Raw genomic sequence first — 17,884 nt, 5'->3', positions numbered from 1 at the left:
TGAGCTCTGTCAGTCTCAATAGGTTGTAGCGAGGAAAATGTGGTAGGGAGCATGGAATACTTTACCACTGTCAATGTCCAAACTGACACAGAAATCACGATTCAAAAGTTTAAAAAAAACATGAGGGAAAGTAACTCTAGTATCTTCAACTCTTAATGTCGTTCATAAAATGATGTTACAATGGATTATAAGGTTTAATACATGTTGCTTTTTTCCTCCAAATGTTTTTTTTTTAAATGTGTATTGTTTTGGGACTTTCTTTCGAAATGAATGTTTGTAAATTTATGTACTGTTTTCATAAGAGAACTCCAGGAAGCCTAGCAGTGCCGAAACAAAATGAGTGATCTGTAATAGACAGAACTCAACTCAACTGTACAGAAGGTCCTATTAAAAAGAAATACAGTATTGGATTAGCAGAACATACAATACAGTAAATTTGCTGAGAATTGTTGCTCTCACAGTCCGTGAATACAGGCCATGCACCTAGAAACAGCTGAACCGCCTCCTCTACAAGAGCTCCTGGCAGGCCATCTGCTTGAGGCCCATAGTTACTGAAGGGAGACGTGTTTTTCTGTGTGCGTCTGAGAATGCCCCAGACAGGAAGGAAGAGAGTGGGCCCTGCAGCACAACTCGGGAACTCAGGTTGTGTTTTACTTCTTTTTCCACGGGTGCGACAGAGGCCGCGCTGGCTTCTTTTGAAAGAAGTCAGTCATTAATATATTCCTCCGCTTCCTCTCGTGACGCCACACATCGCTCTCAGGACTGACCTGGGACCCGGACCACCGTGTTCTGCATAAAGTCATTTGTTCCGCGAGTTTAAAAAGAAAAATAAAATTACTGTTCGTGTCTGTGAGTGTAACCTCAAACTCATTTCCAGTGAGGCTACTAAAAATAAAAGTGCTGATTTGAACAAAACCAGTCCGGTTGTGCTTATAATTGCGGAATGAAACAAATGCTTTTAGTTTTTTGGTTTCCCCTCTACAAATTTTGTGGTGTTTCTATTAACATTATAAAATTACTTTTTGACGACCTTATCTTAGGCTACCAATCATAGTGCGGTTTCTAAAGAGGGTTGCTGTATACCAGGGGTCTCCAATGTGGTGCCCGCGAGCACCAGGTAGCCCGTGAGGACCACACCAGTAGCCCGCCAGTGCTAGGATTGTGATTTGCTCGTAGAAATTATGATTTAAAAATGCAAACATGGGCAGTATTATAGATTCTATAGCTACCTATTTAGCTATCTAACTAGCTAGCTACAGTATACGTCTAGCTAGCTAATGTTCTAATATTATTAAATTTAATTTGTACAAATGTTATTTCAGACGCGTATCAATTTGGTAGCCCTTCACACAATCAGGACACATGAAGCAGCTCTCACTCTCAAAAAGTTTGGTGACCCCTGCTGTATACGCATGCCCATAATCGGGCCAAATTTGAAAACTTTCCCTTTTCTGTTCAAAGTCAACAAAGGCCTGATCGAATGTCTCTAAAAGATTAACCGAACTGACTATCCTGTGGTGTTGCGTGTGTCTGGAGTGAGTTTTCATCCCAATCTGCTTGGAAAACTTCGAGCGCCCAATTGTAAATGTTAACACTTTTTTGACGTTGCGACGTGACATGCACAAACAGCCAAAGAGGAACTGACCTGAATCTCACCGTGCCCGCTTATATTTTTTTGGTGGTTAAAAATCAATATCCGAGAAAAACGGGTCTTCCTGTCGTGATAAATCTGAGCTCACTTGTTTTCGGAGTTTGGTCATGTGACCTTTGCAAGTTGAGCTGTGATTGGTTGTTGCCTGAGCTCTGAGCAACTGTGATGTCATTTTCAATTGACGGCAAGTAGCAAATTAGGACTTAAAATGGCCTGCTTTTGCTGCTTAATTCATATTCCAGAAACAAAACGTTAATCAGAATACTGTGCGTAGACGAGTGGGGACAGATAGAACATAGTAGTGAAGAAACATTTTAGGTTGACTTCGCTGTTAAGTTTGATAACAATTGATGCGCATAATGTCCCTGAATGATATATTACATTGTCTACACACCGCGCCCCAAGGGAAATCGAACACGGCGGGCTGTATCGTACCACTTGGCGGAAGACTGGCCTAAAGTACGCTCCAAAAATCTGGCAAAGGAGGAGGTGAAAGTGACTCACCAGGCGCTTGGGATGACAAAACTCACGACTCACGCTGTCCACATCTCTGCTAAAGACAGCAAAACAAAGGAAAGTCACGATGTGTCGGATAACCGCTTTGGCACTGGGGGACCGGTCACTGGAGGAAACGGTCCCCTTCAAAGCGTAACTGCTGATGATATCATTGCTCTGGCTAAAACAATGACAACAAATAAAATTCAAGGAGTTAGGAAAGAGCATCTGGGGTCTCTTTAATTTCAACTAAGGAGAGGGAATCTAAAAAAAAAAAAGAAGAAAAAAAAAACAATGACAAGATGTTTGGGCTACAACACTAAAATCCACTTGTCTTCAAAGTATAGAAAGCAAATACACGTATACAAAAAGCACCTCAAGATTAACTTCCACTTAAAGAGGACGTACAAAACTATTTCATATGAGCCAATAATATATCTTTGGGGTCAATGGCTCATATGCAGTACCATTAGTTGCATGTATGAAAGGCCTCTCCGAACAAAAAATAATGAGTTGTCTTTATAGGCGTCTGCTCTCGCAAGTTGTCACAGAAACAAAATCTGGACTCGCCATGAGCCTTCAGGATATAGGACTGGGTGTAGGCCTAAAGTCAGACAGGGCCAGCCCATTTTTAAGGCGCAAGTCAAGAAATCAAGTGTTAAGGTGACAAGTCTCGATCTTTTGGGTTGGGAGTGACAAAAGCAGGTCACAGACATCATATTAAAAAAAAACTGAAAACTTTCAAATTCTGAAATTAATGCAACTATGACTTATGGCGAAATGCCATACGGGACTAATGGTGTAGCGCCCTGGGACATAATCGTCCAACGATATGGAGTGATACAGAATCGGTCTTCCTATAATAGGTTACTTTTGAAAGATGAGATGAGACCACCACTATTTTTTTAAGTGAATGAAACAGCAACTTTGATGTTTGCGTTTCGATGATTAAGTGCAACTTGCACTTGCCATTCTGTGCAGGTTTGCCCAAAACACACAGCTAAAAGACAGACGTGCTGCGCACAGGGAAGTGGGAAAATGTCGCCGACAGCAAACACGCTTCATCAGCAGAAAAGAGACGCTCTCTCAGCACTGTTGCAAGCAACCCCCTCTGCAAGATTTGTCTCTGCCGCGTCTCAAGCGCCTCCGCGAGGACGAGTTGGATCGGCAAACGCCGAGGCTCAGTACGGGGCGGCTGACGTCCAGCTGGCCTCGCCTGGAAAGGTTTGCGCGTGAGGCGCCACCTGGTTCTGTAAACACTCCTTCAGCTTGTCTTCTGTCAGCGTCAGCCGCTGTTCCAAGATGGACACCGTCTGGAAGGACAAAGAGGAGGAGGAGGATGATGATGATTAGAAGCGAGACAAAGAGGGAAGGAAGAAGATGGAGAGACAGAGGACAGAGGAGGCACGTTAGGACGCGCAGCGCCAGCATGACAGTGATGGACAAATAATGGCCGCAATTGTCTGAGTGGGAATGAGGCAGTTTGTGTACTTTTGAGGCGCGTGAGCGCGAAACAATATTGCTTGGAAAAGGCCTGCTTCTGCCCGCCACAAGACACTCGAAAATAGATGCAAAATGTATCAGTGCAATCAGCAGCATCAGCAGATGGCATTGGAAACTCCAAAGACAAACACAATCCAACTTGTTCTCATCTAAATATAATTCTTCCCATTAGAAAGAAGGTCAGTTGCCATTGTATCACATAATCCTTGAATAACTATCGGCATTTACTTATCCTTATTTGTTCCAGTGACATTTAGACATTAATAATGGTCAACGGTGCAAAACAGATGCTAACAACTAGAAAATTACACAAAATAAAGTTCAATCAGGTAATGAATGTAAAATTCACCCAGAGACAGACCTGTTCAGAAAAAAATCATAAAACTATCATTTTCAAACCCATCTTACAAAGACTTACTAAATAAAAAATGGCCTTCACTGTACATTATTTAATAAAATAAAAATAAAATAAATGCTGCACCAGTAGTGTGCATGTAACATGTAGAAGCAGCAAAGACTCTCCATAACCCCGGTTATACCGACATAAAATGATGTTTGTCTCTCAGTTGAGATATATGACTTCAATATACTTCCTTGACACCTATTACTACTTTCCGATTAGCTCAGGCTTTACTGCCATCTTGTGGATGGTGATAGAAAGAGCCAAATATCGCAACGCTGTGTCTTTTTCACCAAATACCTGAAAATAGGTCTCGAATAGGTGAAAGGGTGCACTGAACCACAAATAGGCAGGGAGACATTTCTGGTTCCACTGTATTTTGAGAATTGTCTGGACGCCTGAGCATCGAAATAAGGGATGAGTTCCACCATGTTTGTGTATAAGGATTGTGCACATCTCTGTTACACCTGTCAAATGCTTTCACTCCGGCAAGTAACGGTCTACAGTAAACAGACTGGAAAGTGTCCAGGCGTTCTCTAATCAACCAAGCACATGGTGCTGCTGCCAATGGTCTGGCAAGTTCAAGGCTCGGCCGGTGCGTAATTCAATTATTTGTGACTGCAACAAAAAGGGTGTATGTCTGTTATTTTGCTTTGGTTTCATTTGATTTTCTTTGTTTTTGCCCCTGACTGATTGATTTGTTATTTGAATTCTGAGTAGTGCCTGAAGACATTCAAGACAAGAAAACAATGATTACATTGCAAAGCCAGGCGATGTAATCATGATCACAAATCATTCAGGCAGCACTTTTACGACAACAGTTGTGAAAAAAAGAAAAAGATCATCTCAAGGAGGCTGAAAACAGTAACATGATTGTGAATGTCTCCTTTGTGTTGCCTGGTGACAAACACAGTGCGGCAAGGAAGCTCATGACTTTGGATACAGTGAGTGAGGAACACGTCGACAAAACTCCCTTGTTCAATGCTTCAAACAAAAGACCTTGTTTGCAGGATTAGCTGTGAAAAAGTATTTCATAAAATCTTCACAAAGTGGAAACTCCTCTGGTTTTTGGAGACATTGTCTCTTTGGAGTAGAGGATGGCATCGGAGTGTATTTTCACTCCTGCCCCATTCCACGGCCAAAGTGTGTGTGTGTGTGTGTGTGGGGTTGGATAGCGTCCTGTCATAGTTCGGACTGGAGTAAAAAAGCAAAGTTTACGGAGTGAATGACCAACGGCATGTAAAAAGCCACTGGAATTCCACTTGGGACCATGCAATGAGTGAGTGTCACCCGCGGCCCTTTTCCATCTGTATATATGTAAATAAAATGCATATTTTGCCATCAAAAGCCCTTTCCTAGAGTTGTTTTTGTTGCTTTATAGTTTAAAAAAAAGTGCAATAAATAAATAAATAGATAAATACTAGCATCAAATGTGCCACATTGCTGATCACTTGTTTTACGTGAAACCAGCTTGTGTTCGACTAAAGAATGGGCAAGGACAGGAAAAAAAGTGGTAAACCAACTTTTTGTTGTGAAAGGAGGGGAGTCGACTCTTTCCTTTGCAGTTTTCACATTGTCACGCAACGCAATATTCGGTGGGTGCTGAGTGATCAGTTAAGATAAGATATCCTTTATTTGTCCCACACTGAGGAAATTACTGGGAAAAAGGCTCTAAAATGGCAAGATGGTGAAACTGCGGTGAATCTGTTAAAAGCAGTTAATTGGTGCTACTGTCAATTATTTTCTTGGTCAAGTCTTAAAATACTTGCATGAAATCTCCATTGTTGATTTAATTATTAGAAAACGGTTATGAAATGACTTAAGGTAACATGTTAGATAAAAAATGACTTGCCCTCATCACTGAACAAATAAAGTAAAGGGAGCCCCTTAAGGTTTTTTTTTAATGCCACACGAGGCAAAGGGAACATGTTAGCAAAAGGAATTATGTGTTATGAAACTGTCCTACACTGAATGAATATCGTGGGCCCTGATAATAATCAGTTTCTTGTTCAGTGATTTTTTTTTTTTGGAGGGGTTTGATATTCACCAGAGCTTTTCCACGAGGCTATTGTCAGACTTGTGGGGGCCTCAGATCTCTTTTACTGCTCATTCTGTGGAATAGAATGACAACGCAGCCTGCATTTTGCAATTAGATCCGAGTAATGCTTCAATGATGAAAAAAAAAAAAATCCAAAAGCAAGGCTGAACTGAGTTTTCGAGAGCGTCAGGTTTAACTAGAAACATGAACTTGGACTCTTCACGGACTAACCCTATTTGTTCTTCAGTCCAACTGCACAAATCTAAAATTTTGACACAGTTGGCAGAACATCAGAATTCTTGACGAGTCCAAAGGGCACTGGACTGCTGCGTTCTCTTGCACAGATAAGCGCAGAACGCTGATCAAAGTATAAATGAATTCCAAAGAGTAGATGGCTGAAGAGTCCTGCTATGTTTTGGCATTCTAATCGGAGTCGATTTTGTGTTTCTGTAATATTCTATAATAGATTAGTGAGGTTTATTTGTCTTCATTATTAAACATTATGGTTAAGACAGTGTTTAATAAATCCTCCTAAGACCCGAACTCTTGCAAAGCATGCATTTTTATTTTGTTTTTATTTTCTCTTTGATATTTAGGCTAATTGAGACCTGATGAGTGTAAAAACAAAGAATTTTCTTTTTACTCTATGTAATGTCTTCGTAAGTGGACGCCAGGCCCTTATAGTCCAAAATTGAACATTATAGTCTTGAAAACCAAAGACGTCATGTCCACACATGTGGACGCCAGGTCCCAGTGTGTTTTGTTGTGGAAGAATGTACGTAAGGTAACTTGTGGTGACACTAGTAAGGGTTACTACAGTGGACAGCTTATTATGTTATCAGGTTACTGATTATCATTATTGGTAATGAAAGGGTTAAGAGTGTTATTTCAAACATTGTATGTGAAAATATAGAAAATACAGGTATCATTGTAGATAGAGTATTAGTAATGGGATCATCCATCCATTTTCAACACCGTTTATCCCGAACAGGGTCAAAGGGGTGGCTGCTGCCTATCCCAGCTGACTTCCGGCACTGAACTGGTCGCGAGTCAGTCATACAGAGACAACAACTATACACAGCCCCATTCACGCCGTCATTGAGTGGGAACCGATCCCACACTGCCTGCGCGCAAGTCAGACGAGTGTACCCACTACACCATCAGCGACACGTAATGGAACCATTCATTCATTCATTCATTCATTCATTCATTTTCCGATCCACTTTATCCTCACAAGGGTCACGGGGGGTGCTGGAGCCTATGCCAGCTGTCTTCGGGCAGTAGGCGGGGGACACCCTGAATCGGTTGCCAGCCAATCGCAGGGCATACAGAGACGGACAACCATTTGCGCTCACACTCACACCTAGTGGACAGGCTGAGTGAACACTCAGCCTGCATGTTTTTGGAATGTGGGAGGAAAGGCCCGGGGAGAAAAGGCCTACGCAGGCCCGGGGAGAACATGCAAACTCCACACAGGGAGGCCGGAGCTGGGATTGAACCCGGTACCTCTGCACTGTGTGGTCGACGCGCTAACCACTGGACCACCGGGCCGCCGTAATGGAACCATTCATTCATTCATTCATTCATCTTCCGAGCCGCTTGATCCTCACTAGGGTCACGGGGGGGTGCTGGAGCCTATCCCAGCTGTCTTCGGGCAGTAGGCGGGGGACACCCTGAATCGGTTGCCAGCCAATCGCAGGGCACACAGAAACGAACAACCATTCGCACTCACACTCACACCTAGGGAGAATTTTAGAGTGTTCAATCAGCTTGCCACGCATGTTTTTGTAATGTGGGAGGAAACCGGAGCACCCGGAGAAAACCCACGCAGGCCTGGGGAGAACATGCAAACTCCACACAGGGAGGCCTCCCTGTGCTGGAATCGAACCCGGTACCTCTGCACTGTGAAGCCGACGTGCTAACCACTGGACTACCGGGCAGCCGTAATGGAACCAATTCATGCAATTATAATTGTTCTGAACATGAAATGCCGTTTTGAAAGATGACCAAATCAAACTTTGAACATCGTCGTACTTCAGGGAACAACCGTATAAATTATCTTCATGGAGCAGAATGGATTGTGGTCAAACTTTAAGGTATGGCTATAGAGTATATGACCACCACTACACCTTAGGGAGAATCCCGTTCAATCCTTTCAGAAAAATAAAGTCTCTACCCAACAGTGTGAAGAGCTGAAAAACCTTGTGATAAAGTCTGTCTTCTGATGATCAATAAAACAGTGTTACCTTGAACTCCATGAGAAAATGTGTCGACAATGGATAGCAGGCCTGTAAAAAGTCATGGGATGTCATGCTTAGAAACAACAAACGCGCCAAAAACGATGATGAGGAAACTGCTGTCGGCAGTCGTGGTCTTCAGATGTGGGGTAGGCGTAGGTGAGGGTCGTTTTCTTGGTCATCAGACCAGGCATCTTTGGTTATTCAATCCATGCAAGCGGCGTAAATGCATGTATATCTTTCTTCTGGTCTCTGTTCTCTAGATCAATAATACCCTGTTTATCTTACCAACCTGATATGGCCCGTCAGTCCTCAGCCTTACTGACGTTGTTTGTGTGAGTATGCGTGCGATTGTGCACGTGTCCCCCAGGCTGCAGCAACATGATACCGCTCCATGGTTTTCATTTAGGGTAGGAACCAAATCTTTCATCCCCTAATATGGAGCGAGCACAGTTTCTCTTTTCATTCTAGAATGCATTATGCGTCCCATCGCCTTCAGCGTTACCGGCCTGTGTTACAGTCTCATCGCTTTGGTACGGCCCACACTATGTCTGACCCAAAAGACAGACTGGTGTTGATGCCGAACTGCTTCAGTAGGAATGTAAAAAAATAAAGATTCAAAACAACGTTGGAGGAGGGAGACAGCTAAAACATGCTGGATAGAGACATTCGAGGAACAGAGTTGGACATCCCTGCTGACAATTTATGTTAGCGTAGCTCAAGGACATTAAGCTTGAAAGCCTCATGGAGACGATGTAGGTCAGCTTCTAAAGTGTATTTACAAAACAATGTAAAATAAATTTACATCGGGGATGGTTTTTGTATTTACTAATAATAACTTCAAATTCAAAATGACGATTTAGTATGAGAGAGTGAGCGCTAACACTATTTAAAGTCATCAAGGTTGAACGAAGAATTCAGAACGATGACATAACGTATGACGAAATTACTAAAGATGCACAAATCGAGGGCGGCTGATGTCGATCTTTGAACTAATCGCTTGACTGGCTCCTTCTACAACAGGAAATTCCACACTTTAATCTGAGAAATAGGTTTATTGCCCTGTTACATCTCTGGAATGTATTGGAACATGTTTCGAGAAATCAAAGCCCAACTTCCCTGTATTGCTCATTAAAACAAATGATGGACGACATTCAAAAAGTGTTCGGGCGTGAATGAAAAAGTCTATGTATAGGGTGATACATAGCAGTTAAATACATAGGGTAAAGTGCTGTAGATACAGTACTGAGGGGAAAGGGGGGGGCGGGGGACAACAACTGGGTGGAGTGGTGGATGGGCAAGTGAAAAACAGCTACGACAGCAAAGTACGTCTTTGGAAGCTTCTGTCGTATACTGAATAATTCATTCGCGTCCCTCAGATTCCTCGACTGTGAGAGGTACAAAGAGCTGAATGGTGAAGCAAGAAAGTACAGTATATATTGGCAGTTATTTGTGGTTTAGGTCCTATCTAGCTGACAGGACCTTTTGTGTCAGCCTTGGCTGCTCTGAATCACGCACTGCTCCCCTGTCATGTGGTGTTCCACAGGGCTCAATTCTGGGGCCTCTGCTGTTCTCGCTGTATCTGCTCCCATTGGGTTCCATCTTAAGGAAACATGGTATTCCTTTCCACTGCTATGCAGATGACTGCCAGATCTATGTCCCACTGAGCAAGAAAGACACCTTCTCATTAAGGCCACTCCTATCCTGTCTGGAAGAAATCAAAACCTGGATGGCACAAAATTTCTTGAAGTTCAACGAAAAGAAGACAGAGGTGATATTGTTTGGCCCCAGTGGACCTTGTACATTCCATCCTGTAGACTTGGGCCCCCTATCTCCTTATCTGAAATCAACGGTCTCAAACTTGGGACTTAAACTGGACAGTGATTTCAAACTCGATCGGCAAATTGGTGCCGTTGTTAAATCCAGCTTCTTTCACCTTAGACAGCTGGCCAAAATAAAACCTTTCCTCTCACATGAACACTTTGAGACAGTAATTCATGCCTTTGTCACATCCCGGCTCGATTACTGCAACGCCCTGTACTTTGGAGTCAGCCAGTCCTCCATCAAGCGCCTTCAGCTGGTACAGAATGCCGCTGCTCGCCTCTTGACTGGTACTCGTAAGAGGGAGCATATAACTCCTACTTTGGCATCCCTTCACTGGCTCCCCATTCATTTTAGAATTATTTTTAAGATCCTCCTCTTTGTTTTCAAATCTCTGAATAATCTCGCGCCACCTTACCTCTCTGAGCTCATACGCCCCTACACCCCTGCCCGGCGCCTCAGGTCTGTGGACCAGTCTTTGCTAGACGTACCAAGAACTAAACTGAGGCTCAGAGGGGATCGAGCCTTTTCTGTTGCTGGTCCATCTCTCTGGAATGACCTCCCACTGAACATTCGGCAAGCCTCCTCGCTGCCCATCTTTAAATCCCTCCTCAAAACTCACTTGTATTCTTTGGCGTTTGACTCAGCATGACTTAGATTTGCTATTGTTTTTACTGCTTGGTGCTTTCTACCGCCTTATTACTTATTACTTATTACTGATTCGTCTTACTGTTTATTGTATATGTTAAATCGCTCCATGTACAGCACTTTGTATGCAGCGATGGCTGTTTGAAAGTGCTCTATAAATACTGTTGACTTGACTTGACTTGACTTTCCTAATAGCATGGGTGTTACAATATGCTCATGTTTGCTTTATTTGCTGGCTTGGCTGTTGTATTGTAAAATGGTAAAGAGAAATTGGCATGATGAAGGCCATCCAGTGAGGCCCAAACCCCTCCTCTCGAGTTGACGTGTTGACATAAAAGGTCAGAGTGCATTCCGAGACTGCTCATCATGTCATATATTCCCATTGTCATTCTAGGTGTTCAGTTTTCAGACTTGAAGGAAACATCACGTATTAGTGGTGAAATGTGAAAGGGGTGACAAAGCGTGCTGCAGCCTGCCTTGCTGAGCTCGCTGCTGCATTTTTTTTTAAAACAGAATCCCGTGCAGGTTTCTACACATGACCATCCATGTGTTTAACTGCAAATATTCCTCTGCAACATATCCTCATCCAACAATACCCAACTCGGAACTCGTAGACAGCCTATATATTTGATGGTCTATTTGTGGCGCTTCCCCTTTCGACCCAAGCTCCACCAAACATGATATGCCATATAGCCACACTTCCAACCTATTTGTTTTATCTTTACTTTCACACCACATTTTATTGAATTCCGTCTCTTTAGAAGTGCGTCTTGCGATATCTTGACAGAGCAACGTGGTAACATTTTCACCCTAATTGGAATGCCCCAGTGAGAAGAAGAACGCTTTCTAAAGTACTGATATCAAATATGGGGCTCTCGGAATACCTCCTCACATCATCTGAGGATCCATAATTCATGAATCAAACATGGGTAAAACAACACAGAGGCACTGCTGATGAAGATAAAAAAAAGAGAATTCGAACCAAATCCAAAGTAAACACATGTTTTGGGGCGCTAATGTGTGCTTGAACTGAACGAAATGTGATTCATCAACCAGTTTGATTCAGTGTCAAGCACCATAGAAGGAGTTATGTAATCGTTTTCATGTCCGTGCTGCTGAAACCATTTCTGGCCAACAAGTTGAGAAGTAAAAGGAAGCTTTTGTTCTCGACTACATGAGTGGGCGGCGTGGTGCATGCCACGAAAGATGAGCCCGACGTCCACTTACCTGCGTGAGAATATCCAGTTGACCCATAATGTGTTCAAGCGTGGTGGTTAGGCCAAGGGGCGCGCTTTCTTCCAAGACTAGGGACACTTGAGGCGAGGGCTGAGCCGGGCCGTGGCCCCTCGGCTCCACGCCGTGGCCCCTCGGCTCCACGCCGTTGCCATTCGTCTCCACGCCGTTGCGCTTCGTCTCCACGCCGTTGCCCTTCGGCTCCACGCCGTTGCCCTTCGGCTCCACGCCGTTGCGCTTCGGCTCCACGCCGTTGCGCTTCGGCTCCACGCCGTTGCGCTTCGACTCCACCCCGTTGCCCTTCGGCTCCACGCCGTTGCCCTTCGGCTCCACGCCGTTGCCCTTCGGCTCCACGGCGTGGCCCTTCGGCTCCACGGCGTGGCCCTTTGGCTGGGTGGAGGTGGAACTGGTGCTCAAACTTCTGCGGGTGTTGGGATGCATGGCTGCACTGGGACGACGGCCTATTTTGGCAGCTGTTTGGGCTGGTTCTGAGGCCTAAAATCGGGGCAACAGAAACACAGTCACTCTCTTTAAAAGCTTCATCCTACTTTGAAATCCAGACTCTAACTTGAAAGCCTAACTTTAAGCTTGAACCTCAACTTCAAACTCAAATCCTCATTTAACTCATTCAGTACCAGCCAATTCTAGACCAAGTCCGAAAAGACGTTTAAAAACGTCTGTGGGAGTGAATGAGTTAAATGTCAAATCTTGAAATGAAGCGCTAAACTTAAGTTCAAACCACAAAAGAGGCTTAACACTGACTCCAAATTCTAAATCTGATGTTTAAGCCAAACAGGAAATGACGTTTCAACCTAATACCGTATTTTCCGCACTAAGCGGAAGCAGACCTTCAATGAATGACCTATAAAGGGAATACAATAAAATACAACTTCATTTATCTAGAGCTTTCACAACCGCTGCCGGTGGAACAAATCACTTTACAGAACATTTAAAATATTATGTGCAAGAATTCGGAATATTGATCCATATGTAGAAGGCGCATTGGATTATAAGGCGCACTGTTGGCTTTTGAGAAAATTGAATGCTTTTAGTTGTGCCTTACAGTGCGGAAAATACATGTACAGGGATAACTCATGGAGGTAAGCCATTTCAAAATGTCTAAAACTAAGAGCAGAGGTATGCTGCCCTGAGTGGGTGGCAAAATGACTACTTTGCACAGCAAACAAAATAATTACCTTAAACACAGAGAGCCTGCTCGAACATGCACTATACATTGGTAGTGACAGGCTTAGTTTCCCTAGAATTGGGAGCGATCCAAAAGGAGCAGAAATTTGTACTGGGCCGAAATGATTAAACAAAAAGTCACACAGTCTGGAAACATTGTGGTTGGTTTTTGCTTTTCACACAAAAGAACAAGCTTTTTTGAATTTAATTTTGTTAAAAGGCTACATTGGATACAAACATGTGACAAGACTGACAACATAAACATGCACATTTGAAATGAAACGGGCAGTTATGAGAAGTTGTTATTCAAAAGTTAGATTTGAGTGAAACTTATGTTATGTTCAAGTTCGTCTTTTGTGACAATCATTTTCATCCCAATTAGATGACACAATGTCGTTATAAAGCACCAAGACTCTCTAAAGAGTACTCAAATTTAAGTACTAATGCTTGAAAAATCAGAACAAAAAGTGGTATCGGCGCATCCCGAGTTCGTTCTGCATCTCAACAGCTGCTTCAGTGCTTACAAGGGGTCACGGCAGGCCAACCAAAACAGCTTATGTAAAACAAATCAGGATGAAATCTACATTTCCTTCTAACGCCACTGAAGGGATGAACAAGTCCTCAGGTTCCCTCCGGTGGTGTTTACATGCTGATCGTGAAAAGTGCAGCTCAACATCTTGGGCCATTATGCCTCACTTGTGTACAATCTGTTATTATCTGGTGAACACAAAGGCCTTGGCATATGATTCACATTATCATATGCATTAACAGTAGAGCATGCGACATTCTAATTTATTACCATTCAGTTGTTTTCCATTCCCCCTCCTCATATTTCACATCTGTATTCCATTTATATCGCCTTCCTCTGAAATTAGAATCAGACATTTTCTGCTACATTTTTCAGCACTGATTTCCTTTCGCAGGACTTTAAACAATCAACTGCTCTTTCATTTTGAACTCAAAATAGACCAAAAACAAAAAAAAACAATCTTGTTTAATAGTTTGTATTTGGCAATCCAGAGATTTTTTTTTTTAAGGAGGGCACTTCCAAACATTTTACACGGCCAGCACTGAAATTTGTCGATGTTTTATACCACAGTCGCCTTACACATGCAGTCAAGCAAAACCCTGATGTGCTCAAATGTAAACACAAACTGTATGCGCGCACCAACTCAGCACACATAGTAACCACCCCTACTAATGAATCACCTGGAGTGGAAAACCAACAGCGGAAAATTTCCTGAGGCCCAAATGAAACTTTGGTTTGAAAGCAGCCATCCATCACTGGACCTTGCATGCTGCAGTACAAACTACACAAGCGCAGGCAAATACTGACACACAAGAGAAGAGTGTTTTTTTATGAGAGGAGACGGACACAAGCTGGGACACAAGCGCATGGCTGGGTTTTACAACTTGACACAAAAGGATGCTGAAACGTGAAAAATTCTTGAACGCTATGAGGCTCTTTCCAACCCAGGTGTTACTCATAACATTCACAGGGGCTTTTTATTGAGGTGCCAAAGCTCTGAAGTCATGCAGCCAGTCTCACCGGCATGCTTTCACCCAGCTAGCACTAGCATGATAAATTACACATGTTCCAAGACATGTCAAACATCAGAAATGCTAGAATGTGTTACTAAAGGCCTAATCAGCTACATTCTTTTTCAAATAATTTAATGAGACTGGAAGGCCAGAAGGGGCATCGCTACCTGAAGACAGGGAATTATTTCTACGATGAGAAATAAACAAACCAGCAACCAGTTCAATTTCATCAATGATTATCAAACATCCATTCGTACATATAACCGATTACCAGTCAATCTCAGGTTACTTGGAAATGGGACACTCAGTAGCATTTAATACCAAACTAGTTTAGTGAAACACTACACCACCGATGGAGCCAACCAATGATTCGCAGCTACCAGAGCTGCGATGTTTTCGCGAGATGTCACACTACAAATCCGTCAGTGATCGGACCCCATCCACTAGTCGCGTGCTTACGGAAGCGAGATTCAGTCCATCGCAGCAGGTCTGTCAGGGAGGCGGGACAAGCAGCTGTCATAGTCATGTCGACAGCGACATTATGTGACTAATCTTAGTTGGCATAGACAACTGGTGTCAACCTCAAGGCCTGTGGACCAGATCTGGCCTGCTGCATCGTTTTATGTGGCCGGCAAAAGCAAATCTTGTTTGTCAACTTGCATCATCCTTGCTGAAATGTGTGCCGAAATGTCAAATTGTTGTGTGCAATAAAAAAATGTTGAGATTTTGCAATCATTTTGTTACCCTGTTTATACTCACTTGAACAATAATTGAACTATTATAGTTGACTGGATTGATTTCAAAACTAGTAATCCACTAATATGTTCTGTACATGTAATAATGCAATGAAACGATTAAACATTTTTTTTTGTTTTGCTGCCATAACGGCCCACCAAGGGAAGACAACTCCACAGTGGCCCGCGACAGAAATGAGTTTGATGCATTTTCTAATTTAAATTGCTTTTGACTGACTGTTAACACAAGTGATGCAGCATTTGGATTGATGAAAGATCCTTTGAAAGCAGTTTCTTAGTCGAGCTTGGTTGCGATTATGCATTTGTCGGTCTTTTTCTATATTTTTGGTGCAATGTGAAATTGCTTTTCTCTAGTTTTTGGCATCTCTTTCCTCTATATAAAATTTCTCATTGAGTCTTGAATTCAACCACTCTACTGTGCCAGGGAAGACGCATTTTCCTTTCTCTGGTAGTTTTGTTTGTTTAGCTTCTTCGTTCAGTGATGTCTTATGAAAATCAAGGTTGTGGCCTATACATACAATTACTGTTGCATACCTCCTTCCACTCAGTAAGATGTTTACTGAGGTCTCACATGCGTAGGATTCTATAGCACCATCTGCAGAGAATTGCTTGAGTCTACTCTACATTTCCATCATCTTTAAAGTTTGAAGATTTTGGACCTCTTATAATGACCAGCAACTGAGGGACTTAGTTCCAGTAACTGCAAATCGTTGTCATATGCATGTACTGTGCAGCAACACAATGAAAACAATGGCGAAGGGAGAACAGAAGTTCGTGATGCTTTGGAAGTCTTCTCTGTCCCTCCGCATCCTAAGCCGTGCAGTGCAGTGGAGGGTGCGTGTGTCTGTTGAGCTGTGAAGGGAAGCCTGTTGTGAGCATGCAGCTCGTCTGCCTGTACACGTGAGTGGGAGAGAGACCCAGATGTGAAGCTCGAGATGAGGAGGGGAGGCGGGGGAGATTAGGGCCGATGTGATAAGAGAGCTGATCTGCCTGTCAGCTATGGATGGCGCACGCACGCACATCCACACACACAATTTTCCCACAGCAGCAAAGACTTGATCAGCTGTGTTGAGAACTGAGGAAATCAGAAACGCTGAAAACACACAATTTCTCAGACTTCAGCTTGGCAAGAGCTCGTTTAGGGCAAGAGCTGGGCAAAAGCTGACTTACTGTGCTGAACAAACAGGTCTGCGTGGTTCTGGTGGCGTGTCCATGACTGGGAAAGCATCGTGCAGCCTCGCATTCAACCACATAAACAGATCAGCATATCTAATGAGCTACATTAGAATTCCCTGTGGATTTGAGTCCAAGGGGGGTAGCTGCAACAGTGAGCGGCCTTTCCCTCCATGCATTGCTCTCATTAGTCAATCTCTTCCTGATTATATTAATTGTAACCTTAGGCTGTAGTGGGCTGTGAGTGGATGCTAAGCATAGCGGGCAAGGATCTCCCAAAACTTGGTTAGGCTTAAAAACACAGACGGGAGGCCTTACATGCAAAACTGTTCTTTGAAAGAATACATTAAATGTGTCCATGCCAGTCAAAATCAGGTACTCTGAATAATACTGCTTTTGTGGAATAAGAATTAAGCATCTTAAAGGGAAGTCGAGCAAATATATTTTTTACAATAATGCGTTCTTTGCGCCTCCAATCAACTAAAGACAGCAATCCGATTAATGTTGCGTTTGCGCAACAAGAGCTCAGTACCAAAATCCAGCCATTTTCTGTCAAATGGAAATGATGTCACAGTAACTCAGGGCCAATCACAGCTCACCTGTTTTCTGAAGCTGAGCCATGATTGGCTGTTACCTGTCGACAGCAAGTGGCAAAATGGCCGCCTACCGAGATGGACAAAAACAGGTGGATTTTACTTCTTAACTCATAGTCCACAAACACAATATTAATCAGAAGTAGGGCTGCAAAGAAATTTATTGTAATGACATTTTGGGGGCTGATTTCCCCTTTTCGTGAATTTGACATCACAACTGCTCTTGGCCTCGCACTGCCAATGTTGCGTGAACAAACCCAGAAAACAGGCGAGCCGTTAGGTGATGTCAATTTCTGTCAACAGCAGAGGACAGAATTGGCCAAAATGGCAGACCCATGACAGCAAATAAAATGAATCCCAATGCTGTATTTAGAATCCTACGGGCATGTCCAACATATTCTTTCTGAGAGAATCTTTTGGTTTAGATTCCCTTTAAATGCTGCTAATGCAATCTGAAAATTCTGTGGGGCAGAGGGGCTTTCTGTCCCACAAAAAGTGGTGAGTCAGGTTTAATATGGCATTTGAAACGGGAACTGTTATTATTTTGCTGGTGAGTGAGGGTCTTTAAAAAAGTCCTGGTTTCGGGGTTTGTCATACTTTACTCCTCTGT

At 43.1% G+C, this 17,884-nt stretch overlaps 1 protein-coding gene across 1 annotated transcript in view; it reads right to left on the bottom strand.

Moving 5' to 3' along the window:
* Positions 1–2,364: 2,364 nt before the first annotated feature.
* Positions 2,365–17,884, bottom strand: part of LOC127607288 (POC1 centriolar protein homolog A-like) — a 30,420-nt gene continuing 14,900 nt past the window's right edge. The window contains 2 exon segments of the mRNA XM_052075475.1: positions 2,365–3,459; positions 12,021–12,521. Of these exon segments, the coding sequence (XP_051931435.1) occupies positions 3,328–3,459; positions 12,021–12,521 (633 nt within the window). The 3' untranslated portion in view covers positions 2,365–3,327.

Source organism: Hippocampus zosterae, chromosome 9 (assembly GCF_025434085.1).
Source record: "Hippocampus zosterae strain Florida chromosome 9, ASM2543408v3, whole genome shotgun sequence".
NCBI lineage: Eukaryota > Metazoa > Chordata > Actinopteri > Syngnathiformes > Syngnathidae > Hippocampus > Hippocampus zosterae.
Note: the sequence above shows the minus strand (reverse complement) of the source record. Positions and strands in the feature narration are given on the sequence as shown.